General features: G+C 42.0%; 1 protein-coding gene across 1 annotated transcript; it reads right to left on the reverse strand.

The window, feature by feature from the left end:
• Positions 1-11,722: 11,722 nt before the first annotated feature.
• On the reverse strand, positions 11,723-21,013 carry bcat1 (branched chain amino-acid transaminase 1, cytosolic). The gene is given in 13 exon segments (XM_074626344.1): positions 11,723-12,349; positions 13,137-13,291; positions 14,830-14,898; positions 15,604-15,744; positions 15,844-15,929; positions 16,542-16,684; positions 16,894-17,054; positions 17,152-17,271; positions 17,364-17,474; positions 18,016-18,131; positions 18,134-18,200; positions 19,706-19,764; positions 20,743-21,013. Coding segments are annotated over 11 exon segments (1,170 nt in total). The 5' UTR covers positions 19,736-19,764; positions 20,743-21,013; the 3' UTR covers positions 11,723-12,349; positions 13,137-13,165.
• Positions 21,014-22,853: the final 1,840 nt, after the last annotated feature.

The following is a 22,853-nucleotide window of genomic DNA, read 5'->3' on the forward strand; positions in this document are numbered from 1 at the left end:
GGGGAGTTCAGAGGGTCCAAGACCAGCGCCGTCAAACCCCCCCCCCCCAACCCTCTGCCCAAACACACACACACATACACACCGCCTCGTCAAAGGAGCCTTTGTGCGCTGTTGTTTTTTCAGGGGAAATACTCTCTTTATTCCTCTGTGGGGAATATAAAGCAGCGATCACCTAATCACACACACACACTGAGAAACGCAGTCGAGCCCACCACACACACACACACACACTCACACACATGCTTTATAAAAATACATATGCTCAAACACATGCAGACAACACATACCCTGCACGCACACGTTTGTATTGACACATGTAAATGACCGCACGTTTTGCATACACGTTTCGAGACACGGGCAAAGGCAAACACACACTCACACACACATACATACACACAATGGGTCATTTATGTCCCTCTATGCACCCCACATTCATACTTGGCAGGCGGGTGACGGCTCTGTTGTTTCAGTGACCTGGAGGAGAAGTTATGTGCTCTTAATTTATACATCAGGAAACACACCTCTCTCTCTCTTCCCCCCTCTCTCTCTCTCATATACACACAAGTAAGAGCTTTGTTTTATAGGCAGCAAAAGTCAACAAACAAGCTTAATATTAAAGAAAAAAAACAGATTTCTGGAAAAACAAATGAGAATACACCACCTTCCTTATTTGGAGGAGAGAGAAGCGAGAGAGCGAGGAGTAAAGTAACCCAGAAACCTCCAGCTGCCCCCGGGGCACAGTGTAATATTGATGATGGTTGCAAAAACTCAACTATGGACACAGATGGACACACACTCAGCAGCATGGTTCAAGACCAAACCTTACAAAACAAGGACAGAGAAGAGGTGCTGTTGAAAATGAAATAAAATAAGATGTGTGTGTGCGTGTGAGTGTGTGTGTGTGTGTGTGTGTGTGTGTGTGTGTGGTACCCTACCCACCGAGCGCTGTGCTCTCCCATGGGAACACGAGCACACAGCTGAGAGTAAATGGCAATTATTGTGTTTAACTGTTTTATCCGCGCTCAGAGGCAACCATACATCGCCGATTCCACAGAACATCATTAAAGCACACTTACACACACACACACACACACACACACACACACACACTGTCACGTCTGGTGGGTTATCCATGCCTGTCACATCGTCATTTACTCAACCCGTGATGGAGTGATACAAATACCAGCAGACATATTTCAATATTATGCTGGAGCAAATTATGATATCTGATTAGCAAATGATGGAAAAGGGCATCACACACACACACACACACACACACACACACACACCACACACACACACACACACACAGCAGTCTCTCCGTCACACACACATATTTGCACAGTTCGTTGTAGATCCAGGACTTACAGTTGATGGATGGACCCATCAGTTAAGTGTTATGATGTGGATGATTGGTGATGCCTGGTACAGTTAAAGATGAAGTTAGTATGGGGCAGTTCCACAGTGTTACAGCATACCGGCAAGGCTTCACTTTTAATCAACTTTATTATTTTCCTGAAGGAAATTTAGGCGTTAGATCACATCAGATGACAACAAAAATCTACAAAAATGATGTTATGAAATATAAAAATACTCAGTAATGGAAGAAAATTAAACAACAGAGTGAGAAAGAGCAATGGGAGGAAATGATGTAGGTACAGATGTCAAGAGAAAGACAGGAGAAAGTGGAGGCAGTGGCATCTTCTACACTTTAACCCCTCCAGTAAAATGCATTTATGGATTTTGCAGCCAGGTCTCAAAATTCCTATAAATAACCCATAGAAATAGAATAGGAGTAGATGGGCATTGAACTGTTTTTCATGGTCATTTGACTTGTACAAAAGAAAATTGGGGGATGGACGGATGGATAGTTAGATAGCTAGCTTGTCCCCAGGCAGAGGGACAAAAGACCAAAGAGTATAGAAGCAAAGACATGAAACTCCAGTGTTTTTTTTAACAATAGTCGCTGACGCCATTTTGGACTGAAAATGCTTATTATATTAATAATATTTTATTGTTCAACACAGGCCACGTCAGTAGAATATGACAGTAGAATAGAAATTATTTTGTTTTACGTTTGTGTGACTCTTTTAGGTGGAAGTTTTCCTGGTGTCTGGTAGTTGCTTTCAGTCCAAAATAGCAGAAGAGTAGCTTTGCTGCTGGGCGCTGATGTTGCAATGGAACGACCAATTGACTTTTACTTATTGGCAACATACGTTCTTTGTTAGACCGAGCAGTGTGGATGAAGCAGTAGTGAGTAGTTTTACTCACGTACTCTGGCTCTCTATGTTATGTTACGTTAACATTTCTTCACTGCTCGTTTGAGTCGTTACTGGAAAACCTCACTTCAGTGAGTCAGCGACTTGCCGTAAGTCGGGTTTAGTTTATGCAGAGGTTAGTCCGCTACAACGGTCGCAATGGCAACGGCACACATAAAAATGTCCGCCGCTCTGACCATCCTGCTACGTTGATTTGAATGAGATTGTCCTTTCTACTCCTATTCTATTTTAAATAAATATCCTATATTCAGTGCACTGACCTATAGCGTTCTAAATAGTGCAATACCCCTTTAAAATAAGAGGAAGAATAACAGTAAACTACTTCGAGAAATTGGACTCCTTAATCAATTAAAAATCCTAAAAGTATACATGGGTCTGCACCGTTTGTGACTGAAGAAGTCATAATGGGATATGCATTAGAATATAAATAAGTTTTTGTATATGTTGGCTGTTGCAATAATGCCTTGATTTAATGCTGTTTACGTTTATAACTGGTACAGTAAAGCAGCTTGAATTTGAGTTTTGGGAGAAACAGACGGGGAGACCGAATAAACAAGAGTAGAGAAAGGTACCTTCTCTCCACCTTAATGTGAGTTGGCATTTGACAGGGATGTGTCAGACTTGTGTGAGTAATGAGAGAGAATGACTGTGTGTGTGTTTGTGTTAGAGAGAGAGAGAGAGAGAGCACAAACAGATACAGAGAGAGAGAGAGAGCCTCACTGTAGCTGCTGTGGTGGTATGTGCTGTTGCTCTACAGACAGACAGACAGACAGACAGACAGTTGTTCACTGGCCAGTTGGCTGCCATGGTCGCTGGGCTGGCGCGCTGAGGTGGTCAGCATGAAATGGGTGGCACTGCTTGTATGTGTGTGTGTAAGAGTGTGTGTAAGAGTGTGTGTGCTGTGCATGCGTGTGTGACTCACTCCCACCTGCAGGGAGACAGAGCAGTGCCAGCCGCCAGGCCCGGAGAACATTACTCACCGTCAGGACCGACGTCTCCTTTTGATACACACACACACACACACACACACACACACACACACACACACACACACACACACATACACAAATATTCAGCACACCACTGAATAATAAGTAGGTGTCCTGCATTCCAAAACAAAATGCGCCCACCTGCGAATAAAGTACATGCTTCACCCACGGGGACCGAAAAGCAAAAGCACGGAGAGGTTTTAATATTAACCGCGCTTTGTGGTGGCAAATCTAAAAATAAATCCTTTCCATTTCAATTTCGAGACATTGTTACAATAATCATGAACAAACACCGTTGGCAAGACGATTGGCAGCCTCCACTCTGCATCTTATTTTGTGAGTCATCTCGTTCTAATTTCATAAAAAATCTGCTCGGTCGCTTTATGGCACGAAATAAGAAAGAGAGCACTAATCTTGAGCAGTAAGGGACTGTATGAAAATGATCTGGGTGAGGAAGGGGGCTGAACATTATGTTTCACTTTTCAAAGACCCTTTTCTTTGGATCCTTGACTGAGAGAAATATTGCATCAACCTCCCAGAGAAAGTGTGCAAAGAATTTATGATGCATGTGCTCTAATTTTAACCTTAAAGTGTGCAGTAGTGTAGGATTTGGTAGCATCTAGTGGTGTGGTTGCGAGAGGAAGGGAGCGGTAATGCAGCAGTAACGTGCGCAAAACTGTGGTAACGCCGTTCGTCTTGCTCAGAGGCCATCCTTACCATGATAACACTACTTTAGGAGCAACGGAAGTTAGAGGGCGGCTGGCGGTACCGAGGCTTTGCACTCAGCAGCTCACGTTACCGCAGTTTTACAAGGGTGTCGGAGAACTACGGTGGCTTTCAGGTAACATGGCGATGCAACATGGCGGACTCCGTGAAGAGGACCCGCTCCCTACGTAGATATGAAGGGCTCATTCTAAGCTAACGAAAACACAACGATTCTTAGTTTCAGGTGATTAGACACTAATGAAAACATTGTAATGAATATTATATTCCATTTCTGCTAATAGATCCCCCACACACTATTATGTTAATGGTATAATCATGTTTGCATAGCCACCAAATCGCACATAGAAGTGCAATTAGCAATATTGCAAAATGATGTCAAACATAACAAAATGATGCATCCTGTTTACTAGCCTCGTAGCCTACTAGCTTCTTTATTTTACTACCCTTCCTCCAGCAAAAACTAAAAACAAATCTCTCTCCCTTTTCTAAAACCCTCTAATCATTTTCATACAGTCCCTAAAGTGAGCTCACTGCGCTTCTAGTTTGGAAGGGGTGAAAGGTTAAAGGTGCAGTGTGCAGGATTTGGCGGCATCGAGCGGAGAGGTTGCAGATTGCAACCAACTGAAACTCCTGTGTGCCAAGTGTCTCTATCTAGAGCCGGTGTTTGGTTTGTACGTTCTGGGTTTCTGTAGAAACATGGAGGACTCTGTGAAGAGGACCCGCTCCCTATATGTAGATATAAACGGCTCATTCTAAGGTAACAAAAACACAACGATTCCTATTTTCAGGTGATTATACACTAAAGAAAACAAACTTATTTACTAAGAAAAAATCATTTTCCTAATATATTTATAATAAATATGCATGCCACATCTTTAACTCCTTTACTTTACTGCACTCAACCAACAAAACCTGACCATCAGAAAAATGACATCTAATAAAATCCGATGCAGTTAGGACAGAACGAGGTGAACACCAGAGCAGCAAAATGGCAGATTTTTCCTCTTCTTCAGTACAAAAATGAGACTTCAAGTGCCGTGTGACAGCGGAGCCTCTCCATTACAACACTGATGAGGAATAAAACAGCTTTTACCACAAAGCAAATCAGGCTTTGGCGCCGTAGCTGTGTGAGTGACACTGATCTCTCTGTGCATGAGTGTGTATGCCTGATCTTCATCCGTCCATCTATCCATCCATCCATTTACTCTAAGCTCTTAAGCAGCGCTGCTGTTAAAAAGTCCCCTAAAACTCTAAGCCAAGAGCGATAACATGAGCGGCAGGAGGATAACGTTGATGTAATGTCAGACACACACAACTGACACCCAGTGTTGCTCCCGTGTTAACAAAACCCATCACGGTCTGTCTGTCCGTCTGAAGGCGCGCGCTAATCTGCTCTTAATCACAAGCTCTTATTTACAAAAAAAAATATTTTTTTTATTAATGCAGAGTAGAGGGGGAGGGGAGGGAGGTAGAGGAGGATGATGGTGATATAGTGGTGATGGTGATGATGATTTTGTGATTAAATGATGCCATCGTTGTGTTGGTGGATTAGGACGGGCATGGAAATAGATTAGTTCTGCAGTGGTTTTTCATCGTGATTGGCAGGCCTCCAAAAACTCACTCCCTCTCCCTTTTCCTCTCTGTCTATCTCCCACCTCTCTAAAGGAGAGCTGTGTGGAGGTCTATGGTTTGTAGGCTGCTAGCTCCACCTGCTGGTAAAGAAAGACTTCACTTTAATGATAATTGAACAGGATTGTGTTGTAGTTAGGGAGATGGCTCGACCCCAAAAAAGGTTCCTGTGGCAAAGTGAATGAACAAGGAAGGAGGGATGAACAGAACACATGCAGATACCTCCACACAGGGTGCATGGGAGTCAATGAAGTGTGTGATGATGGGTATGAAAATTATGTTATCAAAACTCCTCTAGTAGTGTTCCAGAGACTCGGAGCTGTTCTGGCAGCCCTGTCTCTTAAACATGACATTAATATGCAGCTAATTTGTTTCCCAATTGCTGCCTGGATTAGAGTATGTTCACTGGGAACATTTTTCCAGTTATAAGTTTAATGTATATGAAAAAATGTATAGACTGATACAAAACATAATCCCTCTCATCACTTATGACCCACTTGAAGTGTGTGGTGGCGTCAGTATCTGCAGAGATCCTGCCCTCTGCCTGTATTTTCTTATTATTTTGCTTTACTCGGGATGCTTCTGGGTGTCTGCAAAGAGGCTTTGGCCCCACGTGGACGTGTGACCCCCCAGTCAATAACAGCGTGCAGGGCGTGAAGCCCGTTCAGGAGGTCAAATATGGGCACTTCTTCACATCCTTCGGCATCTGATACCGAGGCACAAGTCCCCCTTATAGCTCTGTCAGAAAGAGAGAACGGGTTTGTTACATCGCTGTGTTTTCTTATGTGCTTCAGTTTTTCACCTGCTCCTCTCTCTCTCCTCTGCTGGGTTGGATTCCTGCCTTCGGGCACCACCGTTATCTGTACAACTATATCTGCAGTGGGGGTCGTAGAGCCAGTCGCTGGGGCAACCAGGGTCAGAGATGCCAGAGGAATCTCGTAAGTCAAGACATGATGAGGATAAAAACACTGAGCACCGGGGAGAAAGGGCAGAATTGTGAGGCCTTCACGCAGAGAACACACCAAGGTGGAGGCCTGACAATTGCTCCTTGATCAAGCTTCAATAAACCTTCTGTGTAAGACATCAACAGCTCCGGGGCTTCTTCCTTCCTGTTGACTGAGTTAACCCGAGTATCAGAAATTCCACAACAAGGGAGTGTGTGTATTTGTGCTTTAGAACAAACACAAGGCTTTCCTCCAGGAGACCGCTGTTTCCCATGCGCTAACTTTCACTTCCATGTTACAATCAGCTGTTCGTTCGTGTCCCGTGTTCACAACATTCAGTGACATTTTCACTGTACGTAGCCCAACCATGGTATTTCTTTCCTAAACCTAACTATAGTGGTTTTGTTGCCTAATGAGTGACACCAAGGGGCGTGACAAAGCGGTGGTATATGACAAATTGGAATGAGAACGTGTTGGGGTCCATGGGAATTGGACTCACTTTTGGAGCCAGCCTTTTTGGCAGTTTTTGGCACTCATTTCTCAGCACCGGAGTTTGCCGTTTGGAATAATGATGTAGGAGCCAAAGTGTGTATTTATTTTGACGTTTATTATTAAATATTATTTGTTTAGGCTGCACAAGATTGCATGTTTCTAATAAGGTTTTATTGAGACTCTGATTGACCAGTGGACTTGAGTTTCTGAGTGGCAAACTTCCTGTGTTCACCAACAGCACTCTGTGGATCTGTATTTCACACACTACGGCTGCAAAGATCCATACTGTGGTTGCATTTCATTCGTCTCTATGTTTTTTCCATGACAGATCCCTCCTTGCGTAGATGAACATCAGTTTGCAGCTCTAGAAAGAACTCTTGGCTCTTTGATTTTAACACCAGCATAAGTTGTCTGTTGATGTTTATTGTGCCATGATGAGGATCCAGCTGTGGTGGACACATGTTGATTTGTTTTGTACAAACGCAAGGGGCTTGAAGGACATTAGGGTGTCTTTTTCCTGAGTGTACAGTAGATGTGTGAAGTTCTGGAAAGAGAAACTGACCACTGCTCTGCCCTTCAGCATCAGCAGCCATCACTCCTCTCTCTCTCTGCTTCCTCATTAGTGATTCTAACAGAACAACACACACATATAAACGCACTACGCTCACAGAACACACACACACAGTTTGATTCTAATTGGGTGACCCAAAGCCACTGATATCATCTGTTATGGTGTTAGACCACGATCTCATCCAGAGCAGCCTCTGCAGTCACACCGCCTCCGAAGAAGAAGAAGAAGACCGCAGGAGCGAGGGAAGGGTAAAGAAAAGACAAATAGAAGACAAACTGGCCTGAGAAGGAAGGAGAAGAAGAAGAGGGAGACAACAACAACAACAACAACGACGACAAAAACACAAAGTGGCGCCGAGTTCATTAATTAGAATTTCAAATTGGACAAACTCAAGATGACAGCGTTGCGCTTGTCAAATCAGATCATGCCCCGGCGGGGTTGAGAGAGAGGGAAGAGAGGGAAGGAGGCTCACTGCTCAGAGCCAAATACCACTCTTAGTAGCTGAATGGGTGCCATCTCTCTCTCTCTCTCTCTCTCTCTCCTCCTCTCTCTCCATTTCCTCTGATTACGCCGACCGCCTCCCCTCTGTCCCAGCGTGAATGTCACGGCCGCCTTAACAAGAAGTGACAATTAAAACATCATCGGCGTCCTCAGGCTGAATGGGAGCGGCCTGCCGGGGTCCCTGCTTTCTGTGAGGGAAAGAGAGAGAGAGAATGAAAAGAGATGGAGGAGCAGGAGCTGGAGGGAAAGATGCTATGAGCTGAGAGAAATGGAGAGAGAGAGAGAAAGAGAGAGAGAGAGATTGGCAATATATACTGAATTGTGCCAATAAAGCTCAATGATTTGAACTGAGGTTAATGTATGTGTGTTTGGATGTATATGTATAAGGGATGGAACAAAGAAAGCAACCATTAAACATACGAAGCACATCATAAATGCTTTAAAACACAATGTAATGGAAGATCCAGTGATACTGTGCCCAGGAACAAAATGTTTCGTAATGCATGACCATCAGGATTAAAGCTACAGTTGGTAACTTTAATGAAAACAACTTTGTCATATTTGCTCAAACTGTCACTATATCCAGACAGTAGTGCATGAGACAGATAATCTGTGAAAAAATACACCCTATTCGACTGTTATCAGGCCATTAAATAGGCGTTTTCAGTCGCTATAAGCACCATAGATGTGGGTCATTAGGGGCCTACTACACCTACTACGTTGTAAAAGTGTAAGTGAAACTTAAAAGAAACACATTCTAACACATAAAACTGAATGAAATGCCAAGTTTTGAACACAAACAAAAAGGCTTCTTTAGGTTTAGGCAATAAAACTAGAACTTCTTTAGGTTGCAGGGGGCAATTGAGATGTTTTGGCTTCACTTTTGTGGAGCTGTCACGTCCATCTTTATATACAGTCTATGATATAAACCAATATCTTGAATGTATGGGGGTGAATAATACCAAAGAATTCAATCCAATATAATATCACTACTATGGCAAATGTGCCAAAGACAGATGGGAGTGTAACCTCTGACTGTTAAAGCTGAAGTAGACGAGATTGGAACAAATATGATTAAAAAAAGTTATTTTTATAAAACGGTCGCTATATCCTGACAGTAGCGCATGAAACAGGTAACCTGAAAAAAATCATGTTCCTCTGTGTCCTCTGGTGCTCCTAACGGCATCTGCAAGATTTCACAGACTGGAGGAAAACAAGCAGTAAGAGCTGATCTGAGGTCTGCCGTCTATGAGAGCCAGCTGTCAATCACTCGCAAACTCCGACCAAACGGTCAAAGTAGGCAGCGCTGATCAAATATGAACCAATGTTATGTTACGTTAATGCCTATTTCTCTCCTCAAATGTTTCCAGAATCATCTTATAGTGCACAGTTTAGCTGTAAAAATGAGAAAGTTTGTGAAATCTGTTGAAGGAACGCCAAGTTCCGGTCACATGACCGGAGCACAGCCAATAGGAACGCTCTCTCAATGAAATGACCTGTGATTGGTCAAAGTCTCCCGTCACGGGCTAGATTTATTAAAGCCTGAAAACAGAGCCATGAGGAGGTGCAGAAGTCTAGTTTTCTCTCAGAACATTTGAATTACAATATGCTGAAAGGTTATTATGGAATTTTTGCCCAATGATGCCAAAAATATACTGCCTACTGCCACTTTAAATCAGCTCAATGCCAGCGTCTCCATCACTTCACACCATCAGAGTTACTTTAACACCTTTACAAATTATTGCCTCAGAGCCTCAAAAGCAACTTGCCCGATCAACATTTATCAAAAGTACGTAAATGTGAAATAGCAACTCACGTATCCTGGAATGGCTTCAGTAGAGCTGACGTCCAACGTGCCCTCAAACAATCCCGCAACATGTCCTCACCTGTCTAGATGTCATTTAGATTAGATAAGATGTCATGGTAATGATCCCTGTGGGCGAATAATGGAGCAAAGAGCTTAATTTATAGCTAATGATCATTAAACAGACTGCCGTGAGCGTTTAATTGCGAGGAAAAAGCAAACAGTGGAAAGGAAAAGATACGTGAGATACGTGCTTTAGTAATGTCAGCAGTGGCCTAGATTAAGCAGGCTAGATGGTGTTTGGCATTTTGAAGTAGGCCTATGTGTTTTATGTGTGTGTGTGTGTGTGTGTGTGTGTGTGTGTGTGTGTGTGTGTGTGTGTGTGTGTGTGTGTGTGTGTGTGTGTGTGTGTGTGTGTGTGCTCTACACCAGCTGTGCCACTGCACACAAGGAAAGAGCTGGTGCCAAAATGAGCTGTCTTGACAAAGAGCCAAAAATCATCCAGCACGCAACTGGGCACCACCTTACACACACACACACACACTCTCACACACACACACACACACACATGTGCATCCAAACAGAAGCAGACATACAGACAAGACCTCAGTTAATGAGGCATGAATTTAGTAGTGGACACAGTTTACCTCCTGAGTTTTCATTTTTAAACTAGTACAGTGCATCTTGAATTATGTTGCATGTGCATGTGTGTGTGCGTGCACACTTGTGTGCAGAGCCAAACAGCCAAGGGCTCTCCGGTTTGATGGCTTTCTGTTATGACTCCATTATGCTGATGGCTTTGGTCCTGTTCCAGGTTCTCTATAAGTGTGTGTGTGTGTGTGTGTGTGTGTGTGTGTGTGTGTGTGTGTAGGGTGGCAGGAAAACACTTGCACTCCTCAGCATCATTAAGGATTGTGACTCTGGCTCGCCCCTAAAGGTCTTGAACCCTTTGGAGCGTACGACACTCTGAGTAGGGACTTTTATTGCACCTGGAACTATCATGCAGGAACCATAGACTGTATATAAGAAGTGTTCAAGGAGAGGAAAACATGCACATTCTCAAAATTGTTTGTGGTGCTGGGAGTAGATCCCCTCCAATATGTACTTTTTCAAATAAAAAATTACTTGCTCCCGCACACACTTTTCTCTGCTTTATTAGTCAACGTTTCGGTCAACAAGGACCTTCATGAGGACATTAAATTAATGGGAGAAAGTCATTTTTTATTTGAAAATGTTTATAAGAAGTGAACATAGTCACCAATATGTCACCCATTGGTTTGTGGACTGCCGATTTGAAGCCTTGAGTTCGGCATTTTGCAACCAGAAGTGACACAAGAGGGTGAAGCTAAGTACAACCAAACTCTGAATAAGACATTTTTAAGGCAACCAAAATGTTACAACTAACCTTCATGAAGTGAAAACACACTGTGAAAGGGCATCCCCTGCTTTATGGTCTATTTGACTCTAAATGGGACCATAATTTACTAAATGAACATCATGCTGTATTGAAGAAGATTTGAAACTAGAGATTGAGACCATAAACTCATGTTTACAATGTTTACTGAGGTAATAAATCAAGAGATAAGTAGGCTCATTTTCTCATAGACTTCTATATAATCAGACTTCTTTTTGAGTCGCCCCCTGCTGGCTGTTAGAAAGAATGCAAGTTTAAGGCGCTTCCACATTGGCTTCACCTTTCAGACCACTGGGAGGAACTTTAACTCTGGTTCCTCCGAGTCCAAATGTAAGTTTAGTTCCAAAAAAGGTTCTTGGTCTTCTGGGAAAGTTTATTTTTTTAATTTAATTTCAGGGTAAAATACATTATAAATTAATCATCATAAAACATTACAGTGTTCATATGGGAGCTCCGTTTCTAATCTGTAGTTTAGTGCAAAACTTTGAGACATTTTTTAAATGAATGTTTTCATGCCATACTCATATGAAGATTATATATGAAGTAGGTAAATTAGTTAAATCTTGTAGATGCTTTGCAACTCTTACAAAAGTGATATGGAATATATGTTACATATATCTATATGTATATATATATACAGTATATATATGTTCATTCCCAGCCACAGCGGTATCCTGAATGTTGGTTGGAACGCAGCAGAATAAGTCACGGTGGCTGGTTTACTGTAAATTATTGTGCAGTATTGCATGAGACATTAGCCCACTTTTGTTAATTATTTTGGACAGTTGTGTGTTTGTCATTAATTAAAGCTTAAAAGGGGGTAAAGTGGAAAGACACACTCCAGCATATTGCAGTTAAACTACAAATATTGCACTGTTATAGATTGTTCTCTTATTAAAGTACATGCACAGTAGTCACACACTGGTCATTGTGCATGTGTGTGTTCCAGGCTTCACTGATCCACCACCGGCATGGTCCAGTCGCTGGGCGTGCGTCCATACTGTAAGAGAACAAAGGTCAAAAGGTTACAAGAGAGTTCTCCGGGGGCCCGAGCAGTAACAAAAGTCGCTAATCACTAAACTTCTCTCGCCCGCCGCTGCCGCCGCTTAATTGCGAGCAAAACACAAATCAAAAAATGAAATCAAATATCCGTGAGCGAATCTGCAAACTCAGCCACCGACAGAACACAACACAACAGAGCAAAGGAACTATAATAAAAATCAAAACAAAATGTTCCCCAATCCGTGACAGCCGCGGAGACAAATCCAATTATTTGTGTCTCATGTTGCAAATTTGTTCTAATGGTCGAAGTGAGAAAGTAAATAAGCGCCTGCGAAGGGGAAACAAAAGAATGTGATTTCTAATTAACTTGAAAGAGGAACAGCAGGGCGACTTAGTAAACCCATCTTTCATCTGCTGCCTCAGACCACTCGTTTGTTTGTTGCACAATGTTGTCTTCAAGCGGGGCGGCGGGAGGAGGAGGAGGAGTGTGTGCGGGGGGGATAACACCGCGCTGCTTCCCTCCAAATGAAATGTCAACAGATTTAACGGCGCTGCGGAAGGAGCGCGGCATTTTCCAGCGTTTTGTCGATTTTATTGTTCATTAAGCTTCGCTGCCGCCCATTCCCCCCTCCCACCCCCCAAATCTTCCTCCTCCTCCTCCACTTCCACTTGTTCGAGGCTTCATTTGCAGCATCTTGGCTTTGAAGATCACAAAAAGCTGAGGCAATAATTGGGTTTGTGCAATTACAGCAAGCTTAATGAGAGAATTCAGGAGTTTGTCTTGCCCCTATCTCCGACTCTCCATACTCCACCATTAGGCCGGCAACCGTCTCTCTCTCTCTCTCCCGCCTTCTGAAGCACCGTCGACGAAGGAAGATGTTATCGCATATGAAGATGTGGTTAACGCATTCATAACACGCATCGTGCATGCACACGAGGCCTGGACGATGGAGAGAGCAGATATGCTAATCGTCTGACCAGAAAGACAAAAGCAACAAGAACTCGGATGCAGCGCAGAAAGTAAACAGAGCAACAGAGAGAGAGAGACAAAGCAAAAGAAAAGAGGACAAAAGTCACTAGTTGAAGAGATAAGCAACGTCAACTAATCAAAGTGTTCAGAGGACGTTTAGGAAGATTCAAGAATGAAACCCAAAGGCCACTATCTGCTCGTATCATTTAGACGTGTGAGCCTGCAGGGCATCCAGTGCAAATCCAGACAACGTTTATAATTCATAATCATCAGCTTGTCATCAAAACAACTAAGCAAGGACACGCTGACCTTTATTTCTGCCCCATGAGTATTTGTAATAACACTAGTAAACAAACACTGGACTTTCCCCCAGGAGACCGCGGTTTTCCTGCACATGATTTTACGTAATTTTAGGCCAAACCATGATGTTTTTTTTACTAAACCTAACCAATCAGTTTTGTTGCCTAAACCTAACTAGTTTTTCTTTGCATTGTGGTTCAATCATTACATGGCAAACTCAAGCTCAACAGGCAACAACAGCTGTCAGTGTGTCAGTGTGCTGACTTGACTGTGTCTTGCACCAAACTGCATGTGATTAGAGCAGAAAGATTCGGTGTACGCTGTACCGAGACCTTTTAATCTGATAGTGATCTCAACCGGGCCTTTCCAAGTGCCAGTGAGAAAAAAAGGCTAGCATTTGAGCTCATCATACCCCCTACTAATAATAGCCTCATTATACAGCACAATAACAGAAAGTCGGCGATACATAACATGCTCATTAACACTAATTAAGCCTTCAGCAAAGAACATTATGAATCTGTTTAAACCTGTAGCGCTGCATAGACTGTAGAGGTGGCGTGTTTGTACAATATTACCAAGTCATTAGTCATTACCTAATAAGATATTTCACTTATTATGTACTTGCAGGCAAGATAATGCATGCAGTGGGTGTACAATGAGGACCAATGGGGGTTTTCTTAAAGAAAGGACAACTTAACACTTTGATCTCATTGAGTTACATAATAACCACTAAGATAACAGCCCATTAATGCAATTATGGGGATGCAAGATAAGTTAATATTTGGAGGGAATATTGTAAGGTCTTGCCTTTCATCGACCATATTTTCAATTTAATGAGTCAACATATTCATTTAACTTTTTTTGCTTGGTAAATATGTGAGCACTAACAAGGCAGAGAAGTATTAATGTTCTCGGCATTGTTATTTAGCACCAAAACTGCTGGCACACACTTCCACCTTTTATTTTGTAGGATGCTGTTCCAAAATGTTCCCATCCAATCACATCACTGAATGCTTAATTCAAAGTAACCTATTACTACATAAAAATAGAGTCCTGAGGGTGACAAGGGTGTAAAGAACACAGATGTTCCACCAGCTGTTACTGAGCTACATGTAATGGAACCATCTGTGGGATGTGTGTGTGTCTGTATATGTGCATACAAGCATGCATCGCTGTGTGTGTGTGTGTGTGTCTGTGCATCCACCAACCTGTATATCCTTGAGTTCCTTTACTATCCGTGAAGTCAACTGTGCATCCTGACAGGGGATGTGCAAGTTCTAAAACACACAATTTTAATAATTTAATCGGCTGTGTGAATCGACCTCTAGATCACGAGAACATAGAGCATATTAAGTAAACATATTATGATATTAAAACAAGAAGCCGCAGGGTTCTGACAACCTTCTTAAGATGAAACTGTCCACATGCGGTCACAAGAGACCCAGAGCCTCAGTCTTCGAAGCACTAAGCCTCGAAAAGTTTTAAAACTATTCACATATAACTAGTTTTTATTAAAATTAGCTTTTTTCATATGAAAAATGTAATCTAATAAAGACAGCATATCATTTTTACAGTGTAACTGAACTAAAAGTCCAACTTCCTTTAAAGCTAGGGTTGGTAATCTGTCAAATCTGATCTAGTATCTGTAGCTGTCGCAAGAGTGGTATTGATCTTCTCATCTTACGCTCGACAAGAAAGCAAATGAAAGCACTTCTCCAAATGTTGAACTATTCCTTTTAAAGCATACATATTAATACGAATGTAATATAAACTATATAGTGTACACTCTGTAGTTGATTTCTGTGTTCATTTTAAGATTACATGAAAAAGAATGTTTGAAGAAAACATTTTCCAATTTTACTGTATGGTTTATTTGTTATAGAAACTAAGGAGAACACATTGGGACTTTAAATCTGCAATGGTCAAATTCGACAGGATTAAATACAGGCAATGTCTTCAGTTTGCCTGCTGCTGTCTCTTACCTCTCCCTGGTAAACAATGCTTCCAATGGGACAGATCAAGCTGGCGGTACCGCAGCCAAATATCTGCTTGACCCGCTGCTGCTTCAGAGCCGAGCACAGCTGGCTCATGGTCAGGTGGCGCTCTGTCACCTTAAACTCACCCTGGGCACAGAAGAGAGCGGAGGGACAAGGGGAAATGTGATGACTAATTTGGAATATTTATCCGTGCATATTGACCTTTATGGTTTTTGTCTTTCTCACCCATTTCCTGGCTAGGTCCAGGATGCTCTGTCGGGATACACCTGGGAGTATGAGGCCGTCCAGAGATGGAGTTGCAAGTTCTTCCTCTGAAAAAAAACAATAAATTAAGAACAAAATAAAACCTTAACTAGAATCACCGAAATTTTAAGGCAAGCTGGAAAAAAACGTGGTTACTGGAGATGCTGTATTGCAATCATGTTGTAATGCACTGTTCTGCCAGTAGAGGTCAAATCTGCAAAACGTTTTGTATCCAAACATAGACTGTATATTAAGATGGACGACATGACAGCTCTCTAAAAGTGAAGCCAAAACATCTCGATCGCCCCCTGGTGGCTGGCTGCAGTATAGGTCATAAATTCCCACCCCCTCCATGTTAGAGTTAAACTAAAAAGTCAAAGTACACGTTAAATAAATTAGATTGGTTCGGCTGCAACTCCACCGCCTGATCACTGGTCACTGATCCGGGATATTTTGGCTTCACTTCTGTACAGTGGGAGGAAGAGGAGACGCATCGTCCGTCTTTATATAGTCTATGTATCCAAAGCACATTACATAACCTCACCATGAGTGTGAACATTGTTTGCATCTGTGGTGCATGTGGAAGTTGAACCACCCACGCCTTTTTTAGTCCTTCACCTACAGTGCAACAAAACAGCCTGTGATTGGCCAAGTGGGGTCCTGATAGTGCTGCTACTAACCTCCATCCTCATTGATCCAGCGCAGGAACAGGTTCATGGTGCCTGCCTCAGTGATCTGGTGGTCCTCTCCGTACAGCCACAGCACCTGCAGACACCCATAATCCTCTGCTTCGTACTGGGCGGCCAAAGAGCATCCGTAGTTCCTGCAGAAATCCAAAGCAGCAACGTTTTTTCTATATTTGAATTCATTGAAAGACTGAGCGAACACAGGAATAGTTGATGTTTGCATTGGGGCAGAACTGTTAAAACCTTGATTGTTCTGCACCTTAAACAACCACAGTTGAGTGCATTGATTGATTATTGGTGAATAAAAACAAATAACAAAAAATGCATACAGTATGCACCTACCCACCCGCCCAACTTGTGGTTTCCAGTTCCTCCTTTCCAGGCACGCGTGTACTTTGGGTCGGCCCACAAGGACATGCCCTCTGAACCAAACTTGAAGTAAGTGCCCATTTGAGTCAAGATCACATACAGCAAGGCATTGACAGGCTTCTTTATACCCAGATAGTGCTACCATGGACACAAAAACACATAGAAATGTATTTAATTAAAAAGAATAAACCGTCTGCCTCCACATGTTATTGCAGCCCGTCGCTATCCTCCTTACCCCAGTGCCAATAAACGTTGGCCTGATGTACAGATCGAGCGACTTTGAGTGAGGAATCCAGCTCTGGTCGATCTCTAATAGTCGCCTGATGCACTCCAGAAGCTCTGACTGGTCGAAAGCCTGGAGGAGGGAGGGAGGTGGAGAAAGAGAAAGATGAGGAGAGTGGAGGATGAGTGGGAGAACCTTTCATTCCTCCATTACATCCATCTTACCGGCAGACAAGCTCTCTTGGCAGAGTTGGACATGCGGTTCATGTTGAGCATCGGTCTGAAGAGACGCAGTTGGTTGTCATCCCCGCGGTACACCTTGAACCCTTCAAACAGCTGGCGAGGAGAGAAAAGACATTTTTTGTAATCATTCTGTTTATCAATATCTAATTTTTCAGTTACATGGTCAATTTTATATTTCAAATTGTATTTATATGGAGTTCTTTCAAGGAAATTCCTCCAAAAATCAACAACTATTTATAAACTCAGCTACACTAGGAAACTAGGAAATGATTAGGAAGCTGTAAAATAAATGGTGCAGTGTGATATTATGTTTTAAAGAGGACCTATTATGTTCACTATATAACACACTAAAAGAAAGGGAAATAACACAAAAGCATTATAGGTCTTCTTTAAATATATTGTGCAAGTTGCTCACCTTCATATTTACTTTACTAGTTAGATCTTTTTGTGTTTTGAATATGCTGAAACTCTCATCCAGACTTTTATTTCTTACTCCCTATCCTGACTAAACTCCTTGTACTCAGTCAAGTCATGTCTCCTCGAATGCAACATTAGAAGACATTTCAAATCCATTTTAGCTCAGGATAGGTATAAAAAGTAAGGCTAAAGTTTTCCTCCTGGTCAGCCGTGTCACCTGTATGCCGTAGTGTAGTGACGAACTGGCCGGGTGGAGTGACAGGTTCCCAAAGGGTTTGATATGCGGAGCCTGCCAGCCCTCGCTCTTACTCCACTCTATGGTCAGCATGTGACGGTCCCGAAGGGAACCTCGTCCGGTTTGATCTTTAGAGTGGAGGACAGCTCGATAACCAGGTCAGCTGCCTGGTTACAGAACAGAACAGCAGAGGAAATAGAGACATTAAAGGAAAATGTGCACACGTAACTTTGAGGTCGACCCCCTGAGTTCTCCATTCTTGAAATACAGAAACACTCAACTATCTTTACTTCTCCACAGATTATAATTAATCAAAATCAGAAATGTGCAAAGCATAAGGGAACACTAATTGTTATTCATCATCTCCCTTTTTTCCCACTTGATTTCGACGCACTATTGGACGACAAACATCACATCAAAATGTGCATCTTCATGGGGACTGGTGTGGTATGACTCTCCGTGCACAGTTTGTCACTCAAGGACTTGGTAGAGAAATACACATTCAACGTGTTGCCTGTCAAAGTTTTGCAATCGGCCAGCAGGGGTCGCTGTGTAACAGACTGATTCAAAGATGAGCCACAGTTCACCTCTCAGTGACCAGACTGCTGTAAAACCAGACACCAGTGACACAGAAACATCAATGAGACAAAAACTGGGTACTACTTTAAGTATATATCTGCAGTGAAGCTGTCTTTCTCCACTACACAATTTAGAGGTCAAAGGTCATGGTTAGAGACAGAATAGAGTAGCATCCTATTAGCATTGAGGGGGTTTGGAGTCCAGTGTCTGCGTCCATTATGTCACCGTACTACCTTTATTAGTTATCCGATCCTTCTTTTAAAGACGTTTTTCTGGTCTGCTATTCAGTTACTTATCTGTTCCACTGGGATTAGACTGACTCTTTATCCCCTCCCTCCTGGTGCAGAATGTTGTCCGCACCGTAATCCAAGATTACAGTACTGGAAAGTGGCGGGCGACCACAGTAGTATTCCACTTTTTCAACTGTAAATGATTTTTTCTTATCGTTTCTTTTCAGTGTCACATCAAATGCTGTATTTAATGTTCCTTTTTCAAAAAGTTAAAGTCTTCTCTTGCAAATGTTTATCTACATTCTCCAAAACCAATGCCAACATTCATCCTTGTGCGTCTTGTGTCCGTCTGCACATGTCCACCCTAATCTTCACCTGAGCCTGCTGTCTCTGCCGCTCATGCATTCAGGGTCAGAAAACAAGCAAAGCCCCAGCTACTTAGCGTGAGCTGGGAAAGTGGATTCTGCTGAGCAGGCTGCACCAGGAGGAAGAGGAGGACAGGAGTGGACACTGGTTTCCCCTTAAAACAAAATGCAGACAATACGGACGTTATTCTGTTTAAAGAGCTAGCTTTAATATATCCATCGCATTAGTTTCTCATGTGTTTATTGTCACAGTAAGAATGTTGGATGAGTGTGGCTCTCGAGGCCTCTCAGTGCCGCTCGAGGCAACATGAGGACTAGAAGCAGTGCTGGAGTATCTTTTATGTGGAGCAACAGGGGGGATTTTTAGGTGTCAGGAAGCCGAGGAGTCACCAAGATGCTGCAGCTGGAGCAGCTACTGAGGGTAGGTGCTCTGAAAATCATAATGGCATGATGCATTCTACAAACCAAACAGCACATTTGCATATGTTATTTCAATACCTTAAAGCTTGGAAGTCTGTCGTCAGCCATTGCAATGGAGTGGAAATGTAACTGCTTCACTGGAGAAAAAAAATATTGACAATACAAATAGACTTCAAACTGTACACAAAGCAAATATGTGTTTATAGAGCATACGGGAGGTGTTACAGGAGGGTAACCTGATGAACTGGATTGCCAGTTTTGATCAGTTTGAGAAATAAAATTGAGATCCCGTTCGTCTCTTCACATAATATTTTCTCACAACATTTATTTCTATTAAAAAAAAAATCAATATAACTGCTGTGGAGACCATCTTTAGTACTCTGAGTGTTGTACATACATTTCCGTATTAGCGAAACAATCATCAAGTTTCAACTCAATGTGGAAACAGGACTTTTTATTGATAACATCATTACAGATCTCCCTTGTGTTTACCATCACAACGATGAAGTGTGTCTAATTACTTTTTCATTGACCATTCAAAATAATAATAATTAATAACAAATAATATAAATATTGTTTTTCATCTTTCAAAATTGTTTTTAAACTCTCAAAATACCCCAACAAAATATACACTGAAATTTACATGAATAGACATAGCGCCAACCAACCCACAAATCAGTGTGCCAACCAACCCTGCTCCACATTTGACCCAACTTTGTGACGAAATTACTTTATAATAGCCTACGTTTAGTCCACTTTTTGTTTTACTTAAAACTGAAATATTACCTTCACCAAAAAAAAAGTTAGTGACTTCCAGATGTTTTAACATAGTAGATGAGTGCAGGTCAAGATAGCAAAACATTTTCCATTTTTTTGTTTCTGTGACCTTCAAAGGACAAGAAAATAGCTGTGTGCCAACCTACCCCGGTCTCCCCTACTACATATAGGCTAAAAAGTGATGATAATCGTCCACATTAGGAGCTTTAAGTAGTCCGAAAACATCAGTAATTTTGCTGTTTTAATACAAACTATTAATATTAGGCATTTACACTTGAAGCACAACAAAATATGTATCCCCCAAATATTCATGCAAACCTGAATATTGTAGAAGTTACCTTCAGAGCAGGAGAGACGTGTGGATGAGATGTTGCTGTTTTGAGAATGAAACTTAACCTGTTGCACCGCTTACTACACCAAACATACACCCAATTCATGTTTCCACGTAACTGAATATGAATTAACGCCCCTATGGTGACTCTGAACTGCGACGTCAGTGGCTCAATAACATTATCCCTGTACAATGATGGGAGTTCTTGTGTTTATTCTACTTTATCACTATGGAAATAATTTTTAAAAAATGTAGCTATTAATTACTTGATAAAATGTAACAAATATATTTTAATATATACTGTATATATATGTATATATATATATATATATATATATATATATATATATATGTATATATATATTTCTGTTTTAATTTGCTTCTTTATTTATTTATCTTTGTATTAATTCCATTATTTATTTATTATTCTGTTTAAATATTCCCTTTTATTTTTGAATGTATTTATTTTTATTAAGTTTGAAATAAATTTTTGCATTTATATTTATTTATTCAATTATTTTTGTACTTATTTATTTTTGAATTTTTTTATTTGTTTTTGAATGTAAATGTTTACATATGTATTTAAGCGTCTGTGAGTGTGGTGGGGAGTCGGACGCATTATGCATAGGGACAAAATTATTTTTAACTTATTGGACTTTCTTCTTTTTTTTTTATTATATTTTTATTGATTTACAGATCCTATATACTTACACCACCCAACCATGTCTGTCTAAAGTGTCTAGTATTTTAAGATTTGTTATACACATAAAAACAAGTATTCAGACCCTTTACTATGACACTTGAAATTTAGCTCAGGTGCCTCCCATTTCCCTCGATCATCTTTGAGATGTTTCTCCACCTTGTCTGGAGTCCACCAGTGGTAATTTCAATTGATTGGACATGATTTGGAAAGGCACACACCTGTCTATATAAGGTCTCACAGCTGACAACGCATATCAGAGCAAAAACCAAACCATGAGGTCGAAGGAACTGCCTACAGAGCTCAGAGACAGGATTGTGTCGAGGCACAGATCTGGAGAAGGCTACAAAAAATTCTGCTGCATTGAAGGTCCCCAAGAGCACAGTGGCCTCCATAACTCTTAAATGGAAGAAGTTTGGAACAACCAGGACTCTCACTAGAGCTGGCCGCCTGGCCAAACTGAGCAATCGGGGGAGAAGGGCCTTGGTAAGGGAGGTGACCAAGAACCCGATGGCCACGCTGGCTGAGCTCCAGAGATCCTGTGTGGAGATGGGAGACACTTCCAGTAGGACAACCGTCACTGCAACACTTCACCCATCTGGGCTTTATGGCAGAGTGGCCAGACGGAAGCCTCTCCTCAGTGAAAGACACATGAAAGCCCGCTTGGGGTTTGCAAAATAGTCCCTAAAAGACACTCGGACTGTGAGAAACAAGATTCTCTGGTCTGATGAAACCATGATTGAACTGTTTGGCCTCAATTCTAAGCGTCATGTCTGGAGGAAACCAGGAACCACTCATCACCTGCCCAATACCATCCCAACGGTGAAGCATGGTGGTGGCAGCATCATGCTTTGGGGGTGTTTTTCAGCGGCAGGGACTGGGCGACTGGTCAGGGTTGAGGGAAAGCTGGACGGAGCAAAGTACAGAGATATTCTTAATGAAAACCTGGTCCATAGCGCTCAGGACCTCAGACTGGGCCGACGGTTCACCTTCCAACAGGACAACGACCCTAAACACACAGCCAAGATAACACAGGAGTGGCTTAGGGACAACTCTGTGAATGTCCTTGAGTGGCCCAGCCAGAGCCCTGACTTGAACTTGAACCCAATCGAACATCTCTGGAGCGACCTGAAAATGGCTGTCCACCGACGGCCCCCATCCAACCTGACAGAGCTTGAGAGGATCTGCAGAGAAGAATGTCAGAAACTCCCCAAATCCAGATGTGCAAAGCTTGTCGCGTCATACCCAAGAAGACTCGATGCTCTAATCGCTGCCAAAGATGCTTCAACTAAGTACTGAGTAAAGGGTCTGAATATTTAAGTAAATGTGATATTTCAGTTTTTCCTTTTTAATAAATTTGCATAAATTTCTAAAATTCTGTTTCCACTTTGTCATTATGGTGTATTGAGTGAAGATTG

The sequence above is a fragment of the Sebastes fasciatus genome, chromosome 23, assembly GCF_043250625.1.
Source record: "Sebastes fasciatus isolate fSebFas1 chromosome 23, fSebFas1.pri, whole genome shotgun sequence".
NCBI classification, from domain to species: domain Eukaryota; kingdom Metazoa; phylum Chordata; class Actinopteri; order Perciformes; family Sebastidae; genus Sebastes; species Sebastes fasciatus.